Source organism: Clarias gariepinus, chromosome 27, assembly GCF_024256425.1.
Source record: "Clarias gariepinus isolate MV-2021 ecotype Netherlands chromosome 27, CGAR_prim_01v2, whole genome shotgun sequence".
NCBI classification, from domain to species: domain Eukaryota; kingdom Metazoa; phylum Chordata; class Actinopteri; order Siluriformes; family Clariidae; genus Clarias; species Clarias gariepinus.
Window position 1 is genome coordinate 13,045,206 of NC_071126.1, and position 19,877 is coordinate 13,065,082.

At 34.0% G+C, this 19,877-nt stretch overlaps 1 protein-coding gene and 1 long non-coding RNA gene across 3 annotated transcripts; one reads left to right on the forward strand and one right to left on the reverse strand.

The window, feature by feature from the left end:
- Positions 1-354: 354 nt before the first annotated feature.
- On the reverse strand, positions 355-8,895 carry LOC128515124 (hepatitis A virus cellular receptor 1 homolog). Of its 2 annotated transcripts, none has more exons than XM_053489166.1 (12): positions 8,787-8,895; positions 5,597-5,938; positions 5,457-5,513; positions 3,760-3,819; positions 3,374-3,424; positions 2,685-2,741; positions 2,514-2,576; positions 2,088-2,123; positions 1,625-1,671; positions 1,455-1,545; positions 1,314-1,350; positions 355-946 (listed from the first exon to the last, which is right to left on the reverse strand). In XM_053489166.1, the coding sequence occupies exons 1-12, from the start codon at positions 8,839-8,841 to the stop codon at positions 862-864; spliced, it is 981 nt and encodes a 326-aa protein (XP_053345141.1). In that variant the 5' UTR covers positions 8,842-8,895; the 3' UTR covers positions 355-861. The 2 variants fall into 2 exon arrangements, with proteins under 2 accessions (XP_053345141.1, XP_053345140.1); XM_053489165.1 differs by having other exon boundaries at positions 358-946; positions 2,088-2,153.
- On the forward strand, positions 4,044-4,857 carry LOC128515125 (uncharacterized). Its single transcript, XR_008356592.1, has 4 exons — positions 4,044-4,088; positions 4,503-4,549; positions 4,629-4,719; positions 4,821-4,857. It is a non-coding gene; the product is annotated as an uncharacterized LOC128515125 (long non-coding RNA).
- Positions 8,896-19,877: the final 10,982 nt, after the last annotated feature.

Genomic DNA, 19,877 nt, shown 5'->3' on the forward strand with positions numbered 1-19,877 from the left:
TCTGAAAGCTTTTTGCTTTTATTTTTGGTGTCCTGATCACCTGCTGACCTGAATTTGAGGTTTTTGTTTCTGTTTTATGTGAAGCCAGGAGTGAAAAATAAATAAATAAATCATCATCAACGTCAATTTGTGCTTGCATTGGCTTTTTTGTGGGATTGGACCTGATAGACTGACCTTTGGTCCCCGTGGGCCTTGATGTGCCTTGCATGCCCATGATACTGTCGCTGGTTTACTGGTGTATAGTTGGTAATTAATGTTAATGTGCTAATGTTTTGGCATGTTAATTTTATGGGTGATTGATTTATACTGTATGTAAACGGACATTTTAATAATAAATAAACAGGATTTGACTTTTTGCCTTATTTAATCCATTCAACAACATATCCATGCATGCGATTCCAAAAAAATATTTTTATTTCACCTAAGGCATGTAACCTTTTACAGAAATTTTGGTAAAATCTTCTTAAATGGCATTGGTTTCATGGCAAGGTTTTAACTTTAATATAGTTGGTCGTTAAATTCTTATATTCCATATTCTGGAAGCATCACATTCATATTATAGTCACAGTTACAGTTATAGTTATCCAAATACAAAATATTCAGCAGCTTAATTCATTCACTAACAACAAATGAACAAATTGAAAAACATTTTGTATTTTAGATCATATTGCATGCAGCTTCTCTTGTAATGGCTAGTTATTTGCATTTTTCAGTTTTCAAAAATAATGAATAATTAAACAAAGTACAGTAAAAATATAATTAATGCTCACAGGGTTTTATAGCAAAGTACATTTATGTGGAGTGTTTTGTATGTAAATGGCATCCATTATCATGTGCTCTGTTCATAATCATTCTCAGGGTCTAATCACCAGATGAGTTCGTCTTCGGCAAGGTTACGCAGCTGTCTAAGTTGCTGTAGCCGACAGAAACAGATTGGCTCTTCGTTCTGGTGGAGCAGAATTATAGTCACATTTGAAAAATAGTTCTGTGTACTGCCTCATTATTTTTGGCTTTATTAATAAAAATGTACAGTAGATGGCAGATAAACTGTGGATGTTCTGCATATTATTATGTGTCATAAAAATCCAAAAAGAAGAAGAAGGATTTACTTTTTGTCAACCATCGAAAAAAGAAAATACATTATTTAAAATAAGATTATTTTTCTAAATGGAAAAAAATGGATTAGCCCTAAACCTTAACTAGTGAAACCAATGGCCAAGAAGTTGATCAGTTAAAGTACAAATGCTTATAAGTCATTATAAAAAATATCTTGTGACTGGAATCACTCATCCAAGAACATACTGTATACTTACACTTCTGCAGATGTCCTGAATTTAATTTTACGCTTGTCTAAATAAAAAAAAGATATGGATGAATGAATTATGGATGATTGTAAAAAAAAGGGGTGGGCATTGTAACAGTAAAATATGAAATGGAGGAGTTGATGCACTCACATAATAGATAAACAGAAATGATTCCCAGGATCATCAAAATCAATATAATCGGCACCAAGATTGCCAGAACTTCCTTTCTGTCTTCATCCACCTTAAGTAAACAGAATTAACCACTGGAGACAGACACTAATTGAACCATAATAGAGTCACAGTTTATATTGTGTACTTACAAGCTTGTCTATTGGAGAAGAAGCGTCTGGGAAATTGTCAGTCGTAACTAAAGTTGAACATGATTTCTGTAAATATCTCATTAAATACCATGCATTTTTCTCATGTTTTTTTATATATGTCCATTGTCAATTTTCAATTTTAAATAAGACATTCTAAAAAGACAATCTGATATCATTTCTAATCTGTTCAAATTCCCTGTCTAATTATTTCTTCATGCCAAAAATATTAGCAAAATTCATTAACAAAAAGCAAAATAAGCAAAAATTCATTAACAATTGTTTTCTAAAGAGTTAATTGAGAGTAACACATATGGATTAACATATTGTTAAAGGCAAATGTGAAAAAATATATCTTTATTAAATGACTATCCTTATAGTTGCCTTTAACAATACGTTAATCAATTTGAATGGATTTCATTAGAACTCATCAGTCATTACAGATTCATCCAGGTTTTTTTCCTACCTTCATGCTCAGTGGTGGTGAGTTTCTCATCTTGAACTGTTAAAATAGTTGTCAATTGGTTGTCAACTGTTAATAAAGAAATAAAATGACAACTGATCATTATAAACTGCTCAGTTCACTTATATGCTGCTTGTAATAAAAGCATCCACTAAATAATGTTAATCCAAGTGCTTATACTGTGCAGTGATGATGTACAGTAGCTACCATGGAACCACCATGTAATTGCTTTTTTCTATTCCTAAAATTTGTGCACACTGCAGGTGTGTAATCTACTATACATTTATATATTTTATATAAATAAATGAAAGTAGTGATGAGGTCAGTTGTTTTAAAACAGTACATAACACATGTAGTTATCCTTTTTTTTTCTCCTAAGGATTCTGCACAGCAGGTGTGTAATCTATCATAAAGTGTATTTTCTCTCACCGTCTGTAACAGTGTGTATTGTAGTATCTTCATTTTCCAGAGTCTCAGTGATCTGTTCTGTTTCTGGGGGACAAAATACAATGAAGCAAATATATAAAAGAATATACACAATTTTTTTGTCTAGTGTTGTTTTGTTTTAATCTAATATAAAATCTATACTTCTATTCTTACCCTTTGTAGGAATAAGTGCTGTAGTAGTTACATGTCTGTGTCTGGTACTCGTCTTGCCTGGAAAAATATGAATAATATGGCGTTTATGCTAATATGAGGTAATGTTCAATGCTATTTCTGGTCACGTAGTAAATTTCTCGGTTTTTGCTTAGTGATTTATTTTCTACATTCTACAACAATGCTGAGAATTTCTAAACTATGAACACATGGAATTTGGTAATTATTTAACAACAACAACAACAGTGAGTCAGCCTTTGTGGAATAGTTCTTGCAAGAACAGTATTGTCAAGTGTATTTGCAAAACCCATCAAGCACCATGATGAAACTGGCTCTAATGAAGGCCTTCCCACTAAAGCAAGACCAAAACCTACCTCTAGCTTAGAGGAGAAGATCATTTAGAGTCACCAGCCTCAAAAATCACCAATTGACAACCAGCACCTCAAATTAGGGCCATTATGAAGGCTTTACAGGTCATGAGTAGCAGATTATTGCATATTTTGGACGCCTTCAGAATTGTTTTACAGTGGAGAAAAAAAAAATTAGGAACGACCATGGAGTTAGAAAGTGATCCCAAACTTTTGATCGGTAGTGGACATAGAATATTGTAGCTTTTGATTTGTTTGAATTATTTCACCATTACAGATGCATGGAGAAAAAAATTATTTAGACCTCATTTTGTTTTTTCCTACCTGGACGCTTAGTGGTTACAGGCTGTGGGACAGTCACTGTCTTATGTTGCACTGTTGAAACAGGGGATAACAAAGTAGCATGAAGAATTTTAATGTGTTAAGTTGTCAGAGTTAAGTACTGTTTCTGCTGCTAAGAGTAATAAAGAGATGTGCAGTGGGAGACAGTAGTATTTCTGTCCAATTGATCAAAAGTTTAAAGTATAGAATTGTCACTAGAGTACAAGACCATTAAGCTCTAAATGCATCACCTTGGATACAATTGGATCTACGTACTAATTGTTATGATTAAAATATATTTATTTATAATTTAATACGTATGAGCAGTTTGGTTGATTAGGTGTAGTTATTGTTTTTTATAATGTTAAATAAAATGTATTGTATCTTACTGTATGTAACGTGTGTCGTAGTAGTTACATATCCCGGGGTGGTGGTGGGCTGCTGTGTTGCTAAAGACAAAAAAAGGTAACAATTAAACAAAAGTAGCTGTCATAAAAGAATGTTTAATTTCAGCAAATTACATGGTGGTTCCATGGTAGCTACTGTACATCATCACTGCACAGTATAAGCACTTGGATTAACATTATTTAGTGGATGCTTTTATTACAAGCAGCATATAAGTAAACTGAGCAGTTTATAATGATCAGTTGTCATTTTATTTCTTTAGGACCGGTTTTAACAGTTCAAGATGAGAAACTCACCACCACTGAGCATGAAGGTAGGAAAAAAACCTGGATGAATCTGTAATGACTGATGAGTTCTAATGAAATCCATTCAAATTGATTAACGTATTGTTAAAGGCAACTATAGTCATTTTATAAAGATATATTTTTTCACATTTGCCTTTAACAATATGTTAATCCATATGTGTTACTCTCAATTAACTCTTTGGAAAACAATTGTTAATGAATTTTTGCTTATTTTGCTTTTTGTTAATGAATTTTGCAAATATTTTTGGCATGAAGAAAAAATAAGACAGAGAATATGATCAGATTAGAAATGATATCAGATTGTCTTTTTAGAATGTCTTTTTTAAAACTGAAAATTGACCCTGGACATATATAAAAAAAAAAACATGAGAAAAATGCATGGTATTTAATGAGATATTTACAGAAATCATGTTCAACTTTAGTTACGACAGACAATTTCCCAGACGCTTCTTCTCCAATAGACAAGCTTGTAAGTACACAATATAAACTGTGACTCTATTATGGTTCAATTAGTGTCTGTCTCCAGTGGTTAATTCTGTTTACTTAAGGTGGATGAAGACAGAAAGGAAGTTCTGGCAATCTTGGTGCCGATTATATTGATTTTGATGATCCTGGGAATCATTTCTGTTTATCTATTATGTGAGTGCATCAACTCCTCCATTTTATATTTTACTGTTACAATGCCCACCCCTTTTTTACAATCATCCATAATTCATTCATCTATATATTTTTTTATTTAGACAAGCGTAAAATTAAATTCAGGACATCTGCAGAAGTGTAAGTATACAGTATGTTCTTGGATGAGTAATTCCAGTTGCAAGATATTTTCTATAATGACTTATAAGCATTTGTACTTTAACTGATCAACTTCTTGGCCATTGGTTTCACTAGTTAAGGTTTAGGGCTAATCCATTTTTTTCCATTTAGAAAAATAATCTTATTTTAAATAATTTATTTTCTTTTTTCGGTGGTTGACAAAAAGTAAATCCTTCTTCTTCTTTTTGGATTTTTATGACACATAATAATATGCAGAACATCCACAGTTTATCTGCCATCTACTGTACATTTTTATTAATAAAGCCAAAAATAATGAGGCAGTACACAGAACTATTTTTCAAATGTGACTATAAATCTCCTCTTTGTATTTGGATGACTATAACTGTAACTGTGACTATGATATGAATGTGATGCATCCAGAATATAAGAATTTAATGACCAACTATATATTAAAGTAAAAAACTCATGAAACCAATGCCAATACTATTTGTTCTGATTTTTTTAACTGCATATTGCAGTTGATTTAACACGTATGAGCAGTTTGGTTAATTAGGTGTAGTTATTGTTTTTTATGTAAAATAAAATGTATTGTATCTTACTGTATTTAACGTGTGCAGTAGTTACGTATCCCGGGGTGGTGGTGGGCTGCTGTGTTGCTAAAGACAAAAAGTTACAATTAAACAAAAGTAGCTGTCATAAAAGAATGTTTAATTTCTCTGTATGTTTAATGAGTAATTACCCTCCATAATTTCTAAGTACATTTCGAATTTCTTATCGTTGAACCACCCGGGCACGTGGACTCGGCAGCCATATTTCCCTGAGTCGCTTTTTTTTGCATTAAGGATAGTCAGAGAGGCATCTCCATTTTGCAGTGCTCCTCTGAGCTGATATCTTGCATCACCTCGCATCTCTACTTGTTTTTCATTTGCATAGATGACTTGCATGCCACACCCCTGGTTCGGGATGCTTCCTCTCATCCAGCAGACATGGCATATCCCATGATATTTTGAGTCATAGTTGCATGGGAGAGTGACTTCCTGACCCTCAAAGCCGTATACCGTCATGGCCCCCCAGGTACAGGCTAGAGAGACAGAAGAAGATGTGGAGATGTTTATAATGATTACAATACAGTACTTACAGTTTTTTATTCAAAATGTCAAAGTGTTAAATATACAGTTCAATAATAAAAAAACATTTGATGTTATTTGGATAACAAGTAATGGAAATCTGTCCCATCCACAATCTTTTATTCGATTTTCAGTAATGTCACTGCGACTCGCTGTGGTTTATACCACAGTCTATAAACATAAACCAAAAAGGAAAATACGTATTTGGTCAATAACACAATTTCATCTCAATCCTTTTTTATATACCCTTTGTTGGCAATGACAGAGGTTAGACATTTTCTGTAAGTCTTTACAAGGTTTTCACACACTTTTGCTGGTATTTTGGCCCATTCCTCCATGCAGATCTCCTCTAGAGCAGTGATGTTTTGGGGCTGTCGATGGGTAACACGGACTTTAACTCCCTCCAAAGATTTTCTATGGGGTTGAGATCTGAAGATTGTCTAGGCCACTCCAGGAGCTTGAAATGCTTCTTATGAAGCCACTCATTCGTTGCCCAGGCGGTGTGTTTGGGATCATTGTCATGCTGAAAGACCAAGCCATGTTTCATCTTCAATGCCCTCGCTGATGGAAGGAGGTTTTTACTCAAAATCTCACAATACATGGCCCCATTCATTCTTTCCTTTACACGGATCAGTCGTCCTGGTCCCTTTGCAGAAAAACAGCCCCAAAGCATGATGTTTCCACCCCCATGCTTCACAGTAGGTATGATGTTCTTTGGATGCACTTCAGCATTCTTTCTCCTCCAAACACAAAGTTCTATTTTGGTTTCGCCCGACCATACAACATTCTCCCAATCCTCTTCTGGATCATCCAAATGCTCTCTAGCAAACTTCAGATGGGCCTGGACATGTACTGGCTTAAGAAGGGGGACACGTCTGGCCCTGCAGGATTCGAGTCTTTGGCGGAGGACAGAGGAGCCTCTTAAAGAAGAAGTTACAGGTCTGTGAGAGCCAGAAATCCTACTTGTTTGTCGGTGACCAAATACTTATTTTACAGAGGAATTTTACCAATTTTTACCAATTAATTCATCAAATTCTCTCATAGTCTCTCATAGTTGAGGTATATCTGTGATGAAAATTACAGGCCTCTCTCATCTTTTTAAGTGGGAGAACTTACACAATTGGTGGCTGACTAAATTATTTTTTTGCCTCACTGTATCTTAGTCAGGCATAATCACTTTGTTGTTACGTGATTCATATTGTGCTCATCAGGGTCTTATCATTCACCTCTCAGGGCCTTTGACAAAATCTGTTATTTTTAGATTAGCAAGGAACACAATGTAAGTCAGCACAAAACTAAAGAAGTAAAAAACAAAACCTTTGTATTGTGATATGAGTCATTTTGTAAGACAGGTCGTTCACATATTGCTAAAGTTTCTCTCTAGAAATCTTAAAGAAATCTCAACAAGTGCTACACATTCATGTTTAAAAAAAGAATAAGGAGCTGAGAGGTTTTACTAGCAAGGCATTTAAAATTCTCTTGGTTATGTGTTGAACCTATTTTTATCCAGACACTTGGCATCAGGGCAGGAGATTGAAATCTCAAAATGAAAGAATATTATAGAATCTCTACAGAAACATTCCTGGTTTAATTTTTTATTTTCATAAGTGTTTCTGATGTGTATAATTCTTTATATGTCATACATCAGATTAGTTATTTTATTTATAAATGTTTTACTTAAACAAAAACACACACACGTTTGATTTATATTTCCTGGAGTGTATAAAAAAAAAATATATATATATATATACACTCCAGGAAATATAAATCAAACGTGTGTGTGTTTTTGTTTAAGTAAAACACACACAGGAAAAAAAAAAAATATATATATATATATATATATATTTTTTTTTTTTTATACACTCCAGGAAATATAAATCAAACGTGTGTGTGTTTTTGTTTAAGTAAAACATTTATAAATAAAATAACTAATCTGATGTATGACATATAAAGAATTATACACATCAGTTAGTTTACTTTTTTGAAGAAGGCCATTTATCTGTTTTTGCAATAGCACTTTCATTTGCTTTCATTTGGTTACTTTTATTTGTTATGCAGGCCATGAACTTTTTCTTGATGAACTGCAGTAATGTTTTATGTTCAACTCATATTTCTTTACTATAGTAGTAAAATACGTTTTACTTTGAGGATTTTATCTATAGGAAGATCAAAAATGAATGGAAAAACTGGTAACATGAAAATCATTATTTTATACATACAGCTTTGAGGTCTTTTAGTCCCCAAATAATAAGCGAGAATTTACTCTGTGAATTATTGTTTTCAGCTCTGTAACTCAGTACTCGACTTACTCCTTTAACAGTATAAAAAAACTGACAATCCATTTCGTATTCGAATACTTTTAGTTCTACTTTACCTCTAATGTATGCACAGTCATGAAAAAAAACTCATCTTATTTCATGCACATAAGAAAAAAAAATTTCAGCAATAAAACATGCAAGATTTCATCACTGAGAGTACTTTCTCTTTTGCAACCATAAACTAAAGTAAAAATAAAACAATTGCTATCATAAATCAAAAATGGAAAATGGATATCAAAAATATATATATCCAAAAAATTTCATCCAAATCATGTAAAATAGAATTTGAGAATATTACCTGAAGTCTTTTAGTTTGTGTTAAATATGAGAAGAAAACTTATATAAAAAAATTAATTTGTTAGCCTACATAAACCATAAAACAAAGCTTTACAAAGATGAAGACACACTTGACTAGGTTACGAATTATATATTTCATAATCATAGACTTTTAGGTACATGATTGCTAACCTTATCCAAGACTTACCTATGAGGCAGAGAAGGAGCCCAAGTGAGAAGATCCAACGGTGAAGCTGATTCATGGTGAAATGGTGCTTTTTGCTGATTGTACTACTATTTAATCCTTTTTCCACCAGTCTGTGCACATGACTTCCTCCCTGATGTTACATAAGATTATGTTTCCTTCTAAGATGAGTCTTTTCTTGTCAAGGTCAAATGCAGTCCTGTTATCACTTACAAATTATTAAATAAATAAAAAGAGCTGAAAAGTACTAAACTGTACCATCTTTAGAAAACCTCGTTTTATTTTCACTTGATTACACTGTACCCATGCAAAGATATGACAAATTTACAAATCATTTATAATTTTTGGTAAGGTTACATTTATTCTTATATCTCGACCACTTCTATAGTTGCCTATACATTCAGTACATGTTTTTAACCAAAGAGTTGCCAACATGCCAACAAAAATGCTGGACAAAATTGGGATAATTTAATAGTTTGGGAAATTACTGTTGTCCAGCATTTTTTTTTTTTTTTGACTTGCTTGGAAAAGTTACACTTTATGGACAAAAGTATTTGGAAATTTTAATGACATTGTATCTATATATTACGGTGGCCCTGAAGTGCAAAACAAATTAACAAAACCCAATACAAAATAACAAATTAAAAACCAAATTAACAAAACGGAAAACAAAATAACTAATATCTGACTGGCCTAGAGGTGCAATACAAATTAACAAAACGGAAAACAAATTAAAAACCAAATAACAAAACCCAAAACTATTTTTTTTGGAGGGGGGAGTTTTGTTGTTTTGTTTTTTGGTTTTGTTATTTTGTTTTCGGATTTGTTATTTTGTTATCAGTTTTGTTAATTTGTTTTGCACTTCAGGGCCACCGTAATATATATACAGTACTGTATGCATACATTTGCAGCTATAATAGCTTTCATTCTTTTTGGAAGGCTGTCCACAAGATTTTGAAGTGTTTCTGTGGGAATTCGTGCCCATCGATTCTGTAGAGCATTTACAGGGTCAGGCACACATGTTGGACGAGAAAGCCTGGCTTGCAATCTTAGTTCTAGTTCATCCCAAAAGTACTTGATAGGGTTCAATCATCAAATCATGTCTTTATAGTCCTTGCTTTGTGCCCTGGAGCACAGTCATGTTGGTATAGAAAAGGGCCTTCCCAAAACTGTTGCCACAAAGTTGAAAGCATAGCATTGTCTTGGTATGCTAAAGCATTAATATTTATCTTCAATGGGGATAAGGAGCTGATTTGAAACACTTGAATTAAATAATTAACAGGTTTGGCCAAATACCTTTGTCCATATAGTGTATTTTGTGGCAGTACAGTAGGATCAGTGGTGGACTCATGGGTACCACTCAATACCATTCCCTGCTTAGGGACACTGCCCAGTTGGCAAAAACTGCCATTAGCAGTATACGGTCATGGGGTATCAGGAGTCGATATTATAGTCGAAGAAATTCACACTAAGTGGGTCTCCAGTGCATCCTATGGCTCACTTATTCACAGAAACCACAGGACTTCAGCAAATCCAGTAAGCTGTAGCTCAGTGGTTACGGCATTGGACTACGGTTCGGAAGATCCCAGGTTCAAACCCCACAACCACCAAGTTGCCACTGTTGGGCCTTTGAGCAAGGCCCTTAACCCTCAACTGCTCAGATGTATAATGAGATAAAAATGTAAGTCGCTCTGGATAAGATCGTCTGCCAAATGCCCAAATGTAAATGTAAGCTGAGTTCAGGATTGAGGGGGAGGCCAAGGGTGTTTTGAGGTGGCAATGCTACCTGCTGTTGCAAGTGCCACCCACATATCATCGTATTAGTATTGTGTCATTTTCAGGAGTTCAGGTGCTTGCAGTTTCATCCTACCGTTCAAAGGATTGCTGTAATTGAGCAGATCATCTTGTGTGTGCAATAGACTGGTGTGAATTTTTCCTGCTTCATATACGTAATTCTGGCTTTAGATCTGCTACAACTCTGACCAGGATAAAGTGGTTATTAAAGATGATTGAAAGAAAACTATGTCTTTCTTTTAATTGCAAAGATAAGTCACATTTTATGTTCTTATGATTTGTTTTCAGTTTAAAGGCAAATGCTTGTGCTTAAATGCAGTGGTCTAGATGCTACTGAAAAATCAGAATTATTTTAATACATTTTAAAAAGTATAGTATAGATGTATGACTTTAATCTGGGGATTGTTCTAGTAAAACCTTAACGAAGTAACAGACATGACAGAAAGGTTTATCAAAGCTTTTCATATGGAGTTTTATCCAACTTTCCAATATTGGAGCAATACATACATTCATTCATCTTTTATCCTGTTTATACAGGGTTAAGTCAAGTTAATCCTTTATTTTACACCTATACATTACAGCACAGTGAAATTCTTTCTTCGCATATGCCAGTGTAACTGGGGTCAGAGCGCAGGGTCAGCCATGATACAGCGCCCCTGGAGCAAATAGGGTTAAGAGCCTTGCTCAAGAGCCCAACAATGGCGAACTGGCAGGGCTGGGGATCGAACCGCCGACCTTCTGATCAGTAACCCAGTGCCTTAGCCCTCCAAGCCAAGCTACCACTGCCCTGGGTCACCTGGAGCCTATCTCAGGAAACTGCGGGTACAAGGCAGGGTACGCCCTTGGACAGGGTGCCAATACATCACATCGTTTTTGGCCTGTGGGAGAACACCAGAGTACACAAAGAAAACCCACCTAGGATATAGAGAACATGCAAACTCCTTGCATACAGACCTGAGACAGGAATCAAACCCCTGACCCTGATGCAAGACGCAAGGCCACAATGCCAACCACTAAGCCACTGTGGCCATAGAACCACCCATGGAAACAGCAGTGAGAACAAGAAGTGAAAATGGCTTTACCACCGTGCCTAAAAGATCAGCAACAGGGTCAGGATTTAGGCAGTCTCTGATGGCGAAAGAACTGGACAAGGGAAGTATTAAACATAAGCTATATATTTTATTTTCAGCTGTTCCATTACTCACAGTTCTTGAACCAGCACAGTGTATAATATCCACACAGTCATGAGAACAATTATAAAAGATAAGAGATAAAACACAACACGGTTATTAAATTAAACATCTTAATACTGTGGAATGTTCAAAGCATGTTGGTTCCTGTTATCACATACATTATAACACTCTCAGCAGTTTCTTCTGTCTTCATCTTCCATTTAATAAGAACAAAGGAAAATCCCTCGAACAAAAAACAGACACTGGAGACTTCTTCCAAAGATGTGAAATGAATACTTTCCCAAGACAACATCACACTGTAAAACATTTTACATTAGACATTTTAAGGTACTTCACTGCATATTTTAAACTGCTGGAACTATTAACTTTCTGGAAGAAGTGTGATCAGGAAAAAAAAAAATCATAAATAACCTGATCACATGGACACACAACCTTCTGCACAGTGACTCAAAGCCTTAACCACTGAGCCTTCACAACTGCACCACAACAACACCACGACTAGCTTTCGTTGATTCAACCACTTTTACCACATTATTAACTTAAAAGATTGCCTTGAATCAATGTAAACCAGTAAACCTAGTCATGATAGCTCAAAGGTTACGATTTTGTGTCATAACTACAATAAGAAAGATGTGTTTTTAAATACCGGAACCTTTAAACTGGAGTTAATCCTGGGTTATGTTATTTTATATTATATTACATATAATATTACAGGTATTTATGTTTTTTAGACTGCTTAATATAAATTTATAGGACGAAGCATGCTGTCCACATGGGTATGGGTGGGACTTGGGTGCCCATGATCAGGTCACCAGTTTACTAGTGTATAGTTGGTAATCGATGTTGTTTCATTCACATTGTGAGTAGATATAATGGTATGGAAATGTATGAAAAAAAATCTACAGTAATAATAAATCAATTTATGCAGTATCTCCTTCAAGCATTCAGTAAACACTTCTGATCAAATCTGATTTGGGAATTTAACAGATCCTCTGTATAAGTTTTATTAATACCTCATAAGGTTTAGTATTTGTTTGTCCATATCTTACTTCTTTTCTAGAGTCTATGGCATTTATAATTAAGTTAATAACAGTAATATAATAATAGTTAATAACTCAGGCCTTGTACCTTTTACTCCATTACACTACACCAGTGTTTTGACCTCGGAAAGTATACTTTCAAAGGGATAGATAAACCTGAAAAATATATTCTTACTATAAGAGTGTGAAAAAAATGAGATCATCGAAAATGCTGATATTTGGTATTCTGTTATTTCCTCGTGATCCAGCTTTACCACAACAAAAACAAGGGAGAAGTTCATTTACTTGTCTTTGGAGCTGTTTTAATCGCAACTGAACGAAGCAATGTGCAGTATACACACAAACAGCTTATGAATAAATGTCTGAGTGCTCAATAATATTTTAATGTGTGCAATCTGGTATCACCTAGTATAGTTAATCTAGTCTGTGAAAACCCTAAACAATTTTATTTGTGATGTAATGTTTTCTATACATATTCATACTTTAGCTATGTTTTAAATGTTTGGGTATGAACAGAAAACATTTTTTAGTGCCAAAAAATGCCACTTTAAATGAAAAACAAATGCATCCTTATTTGTATAGACATGACCTACATGGTGATGCATGTTGAATGTAATAAAAGCATTGCTTACACCATATAGGCCATGTCTATTTGATTTAATACATTTGATCATTTTAAACATAAAAAGTGCTTTTTTTCCATACTGAAGTGTGTTCAGTGTGTTTAAAGGTATAAAAATTGGCCTATATATATAGTGTTAGTAAATCCATTTATTTTTTTGGATTTGGTTTATTGTAGAGTAAAAACATAGACAAACGTTTGACACCTGACCATCAAAAGCAAGTGTCTTTTAAACATTGCATACAGATATTTATTCCTCCTTTCTTGTTATAATAATTTATGTTTATTCAGATAGGTCAGACGCTACAGTGAGGTCAGACCCTGATGATGCTGATGAGGCTTGGGATCCAGTCCTTGTCCCATATAGTAGGTGTTTGGGGGTTGAGTTCAGGGGTCTGTGCAGGACAAATAATTTCCTCCACTCCAACCATGACACAACGTCTTGGAGTGGTCTTTGTACAGTACATATTTGGAACAGGTTTGGGCCTCTTAGTTCCAGTGAAGGAAAATCTTACACAATATACAACTGTGTGCTTCCAAATAACAGTTTGGGGAAGAACCAAATTTCATTAATTTGCAGATTAAGATAAAAAGAAAACTCTTGTTCCTCTGCGTCAGAATAGCAATCACACTTGAGACCTTGACAACTCAGGGTGAGCCTTTGATAAGAGAGGACATTTCATTATGATAAACTAATACTGAAGGAACCTTCTCAAAGAATTCACTGTACATAACGTGTGTGATGCTAATAAAAGGTACAGAAGTAAGATTAGAGTAGAAATGCACGTAAGTGCTTATGATATTAGGCTTCTGATCTTTACACTACAGATTAAGGGTGTGATTTTTTAACTATTCCTTTACGATTACAGTGAAAGAAACAGGAACTAGAAAGAATGTTGATTGTTGAAGTGGAGGCCTCTAAACTGAAAGAGGGTAAATACATATGATCTGCTGACTATAGAGAAAAAAAAGAGGAACAGGGCCCAAAGTCTACCAGGAACTGAAAAATAGCTGGAGCCTCTGCCTGCTTCAGTAGTAAAATGAAATACCATGAACATGAAAACGTAATATTTCTTTTTATTATTATTATTATTATTATTATTATTATTATTATTATTATTATTTAAATTATTTCATATTTAGACCAAACATACTGCACGTAAAAACAATACTACCTGCCAATGTTTTAATTACATTTTATTGGACAAAAAGCATAGTTGTGTCTCCAGAAAAGGAGACTTCTTTCTCCACTCATGTGCTAGTTTTTGTCTTTCCTTTATTATACAGGTTTAATTTTGCTCAGCCAGTGAAAATAGACTATAAAGAAGCTGTTTGTTTTATAGCCCCTCGGCAAGCTGTCTACAGTATGTACTGTAGCTCACAACTCCATTCCTGCTAAAATCTACCTTTTCCTCTTTTCTCATTTTCAGCTTTCAGATTTTAGGTCAAAATATCAAACATTTGCTTTGCCTGCATTTGCTGCCACTAACTTTACTGTATTAGTAACAAAGATGTGGAACTTGACATGGTACAAACACCGTCGGACAAAATTATACACACAGTGAAATGCCGAAGTGCAATTAAATAGAAGCAGGCTGAAATGCCACTCAAATAGTCAAGTTTTTGGACCAGAGGGATTTTTTTTTAGCGAATCCTTGTAGGAAGTTTAGTAGGGACAGGGAAGATGCATCCTGCTTTTGTGGAAAAAGTAAATTAGTGATTTGTTGTGTGACATGTTTTTGGAGTTGTACTGTTTTTATGTTCATGATAAAGCTATTTTTATAATTTAGTTGGGGAAAAAATACCTGTTTTTGATTTTTTTATTTTTATTTATTTATTTATTTTATTTACCAGTAAATAGTATAACAGCTGCCTTCCAGATTTACTTGTGAAAATATTAAAAACGTTAAACACAGATCAAGTAGAAATGACATTACTGTAAATATTACATACATACAGTATTACACAAACTGGACAAATTACAAAAAAGTCTTTTTATTAGACCTAGTGATTTGTTGTATGACATGGTTTTGGAGGTGTACTGTCTTTATGTTCATGATAAAACTGTTTTAATAATTGTGTTGGGAAAAAACACTGTCAGTCATTATGCACAACACACACTTTGACATTTTTAAGGATAAAAAAAAAACAATACAGAACAATACTTGTTCCTGTCAGGGTCTGTAAAGATTGATTAAACAACCTAATACTCTTTCTTCTGATAGGCCCACATAATGCGGAGGCAGTAAAGATAAACCTCATAGTATTTTATATTATTGTTTATTATATGCATCACTTACTGGCAACTGGTGGTAGATACTGAATGTTCTGCCTGAAAGCCTGTCGCAGATAGTGCTAATGGATGTTTGAGTTACCCGAAATAGATTTAGCAGTCATGTATCCTTGATATCATTACTGTACCTGTGTTCACTATAGCAGGACCTTAATGTCCCCTTCAGGAAATGTCCTTGTGAAGCTAAAATGAGATTTGTGCAATGCGTGTGTGTGAACTGGATAAACCACTGTAGAGGTGTAGAGCCATGCAGATTACTCCTGGATTTTATTTCAGTGTGCTTGAGTAACCAAATACATGTATTATGTGTTGTCTTTAGATCCAATGATTTTCTATTGTTCAGCGACTTTCTTTAGTTTCTATATTTAGCTTTCCTTCTTGCTTTTGCCAGACACACCTCCAGGTGGCAAATCATATTCTAGCTAATTGTACAAATCCTTTATTTCTATTAATTTTTGCATCATAATTTATTTGCTGACAAACAGTGTATCATTAGTCATGCCTATGACCAGAGACCTTTTTCCCAACTCCCAATAAGTTATTTTAATTAAATAAAAGAAAAGGTGAGTAAATCTTCACTTTACTTAGTTTCATAATGACTTCATATTTTTTACAGTTTTTGCCATTATTTATATGTTCACAGTGTAAGTATGCGTATTATATGTGTAGGTACAATTTTGTGATAACCTTTCATCTTTTCAGTGAAAGGAAATATTAGTGTGAAAGTAGTGAACTGAAATGTTTCTTCTCACAGGAAGAAATCTTAAATCTTTTAATCTTTTTAAACTTGTATCTCTCACCAGTCTGATAAATCTCTCTACCCAGACCTGAAGATCTTTTTATTTATTTATTTATTTATTTATTTTTATTTAACAGTACATAGTATACAGCAGCCTTCCAAATTTACTTATTAAAAATATTAGAAACGTTAAACACGGATCAAGGAGAAAATGCATTAAAAATTCTGTACATACATTATTACACATACTGGACAAAATACAGAAATGTCTTTTTATTAGACCTTGTAGATATTGAGCCGGCAAAATAAATCCCCTGAACTTCTTGTGTGAACTTATTTTCACTTCCACTCTTCCAGGGAGAAAGTAGCTCTGTTGTAAGAATTACAATTCCTGTTTATTTACTAAAAAGGTCACTCGATTAAAAAAAATGTCCCAAGTGCTATGACAGCTAAGTACATTTTAAGACCCATGTCATGTCCAGGTCAACTACAACTTCTATTTTTCCCACAAACCTTGAATAAACAGTGAAGTTCATTTAAATGAAACTTTGTTGAAAGTCACTTGGCGGCACGGTGTGGTTAGCATTGTGTCCTGGGATAGGATCCAGGCCCGCTGTGACCCTGTACAGGTGGTACAGGTGATACAAGTAGTATAGAAGATGAATGAATGTATAAATAAATGAATGAATGAAACTCACTTGCTTGTAATCACATTTTGGATGCACAACTTGTCCTGTGCAGCTGTGTGATTCCAAGCCTTTGATGTCTGCTAATCTTCACTAGTCTTTGATTATAAACTGCTTCAAATTTCTAATTCATAATTCTAATTATTTTGTGTTTAGAGTATTACCTACTTTTTAAAAACGTAATACACAAACCTTAATAAAAATTCTTTTTGTGTTGAATAGGTTGCATCAGTGTGTAGTTTTCTGGTTTTGCCTTTGTCAGGTGTATGTAGGTGTATGTAGTGTAGTGTAGTGTATCAACCCAAATTACGATTTTATGATATAATTTTATAAGGGTTTTTTTAAAAATACATTTTAGTTCCATTCGCTGTGTGAGTATAAATTCAGACAAGGAATTTATCTTTATGTTTATCTTTATCTCACATATTTTAAATTAGATGATTGATGATGATACATATGAGCTGCTTCTTTTACACTTACACGTATTTTACAAGCATGATTAAAATAAAAAATCACAGGTTCATGTTATTACATTTCTTCTTGTCAAATGTATTCTACATTTAAATGCTTGAGGTAGTTTTTCAACACAAGTCTCAGCAAAAGTTTTAATAATTCATTAAAACATCAACTGTAATTTCTGATCAAATGATTTCACAATTTTGTCAGTGTGCCGTGACACAGCGGGTGGCATCCAGCATTTCTGCGATTGTCTTCCACTGCATCATGAACATTACTAGAATAAAGCACATAATGTATAAAGTAACTGAACCACAACACTGTATTATTATTTTTTTTGTTTGTTTTTTTAAATGTATTTTATTTAAATGTATTTTATATAAATGTATTTTATTTTGTAAAAGAGCTGACTCCAAAGTGGTGGAACAAAAAAAGCATTTTAGTCCTATCTTCTGAGTTTGTATCCTGATGGTGCCAAAGCCATTCATGGCTGGTAGCATTCTGTCTCTCTTTTGGCAGTTGCAGCAACAGTAAGGCATCTGTGAGCTCACACATGGGTATAAGGGGGCATACTGTAGCACATTACTTGGAGGTTTCAGGTGTCTTGGAGAAAGTACTCTCATTTATTTCTATAATAATAATATAAATTAATTAATTAATTCCAGCTGACATTAGTAGAATTTGAACAAACAACACTACTGTGATGTCCATAATTTTCACTCCACTTTCCAAATGGTGTAGGAAATTTTGTGTTGTCTTGTGAATGTACTATAAATAGGACTGTGTAGGTGACTGACTGATCATCTCTAAAGTTCCCACTGTTTCTCAGCTTCAAAATAATCCAAAACAGCCCATTGTGACTACATATCAGCTTTTGACCAGTGCGTTTACCCTCCTTATGTAATTCCAGACATGAATTAGCAGTATTTATTATAGAATTATTTATATTATTAAGATTCAGCTCTCCAAGATTATTCTTTTATAGTTGATTTTTACACCTTCTAACATGAACAGGATGCAGATTTGATGATCCACCCCACAGAAACATCCATTTATCTGTTTCACAATTTGTCATTGTCAAAATTCCTACATTCTTAAAATGAAACAATGCAAAAACTAACCAGTGAAAGTCATTTATTATATTTTCATACAGTCATTTGGACTTGCTAACACCGTGCCATTCCTCACAACCCTACTTGCACCCATCCACACACTTACAGTTTCCAGAGCCCTGCAGCATAGCACACTACGGAGAAATAGCTTTTGTTAGGGAAACTGCTTTGATGGCTTTTTTATTTTTTCTTAACTCATTTATTCCAGCAACACTGTGGGCTCCTCCGTACTGGGGGCCCTGGGAAGCCTTTTACATAACATAGCATTAAATACATTCACAATTTTACACATTTACAAAACAGTTGAACAACATACAGTACACAGAACACAGTCTGTCGTTAAAAACGGTTTAGACTCACACCACAGGACAAGAAACAAGAAACTCACATGTATAAAATCACAAAAGCTATTATCTGACAGGTGTTTAGGCGACTGCACAGGTCAAGACTACACCGCACAATAAAACGTCTAGCGCATAAACACCTCAAAACAAAGAAAAATATATATATCATTATTACAGATTAAAAAATGGAAGCATTTATCGCAGGAAAAAAATGCAAGTGAATGTGTTTGTTACAAAAAATATAAAATGATGTAATGTCATTCAAAAGATAAACTGTGCATGGTAGAAATAACGTATCAAAGGAAATAAAGCTTACCAGGACACGTCCGTCAAAATAATTTACTGTGATTCTTTAACTCAAGACATTACATTTGCTTTATCTGTTTTAAATTATTTACAGTGAGGTGTAAATCCCTAAAAATGGGGTTTGGAAGAAATGTTGGTTTCGGAGATATGCACTGTATATACATCCAGCATTTTATTTTTTTCTTTGATTTGATGTACTTTCGAGTTGCAGCCCCACACTCCAATTCCCATGATCATCTCAAGGTCTTGGTTCGAGAAGAAGTGACAGCAAATGTGGGAAAGACTATAGAATGAATTCAATGATAATGAGATGTTGCTGCTGGTGTTAACTGCTGCTGATTGAAAATAACACCTCTGTAATGAAGCCTGAAATAGTCTGATTCATGGCCTCTGTAAATTCTAGTTGATTTAACATAACTTTCTTTTTATAACTTTTTACTCAAGATAAGTAAAGGCTTGTGTGAGAAAATGATTTGCGCCATATTAGATCATTATATATTATTGTTTGT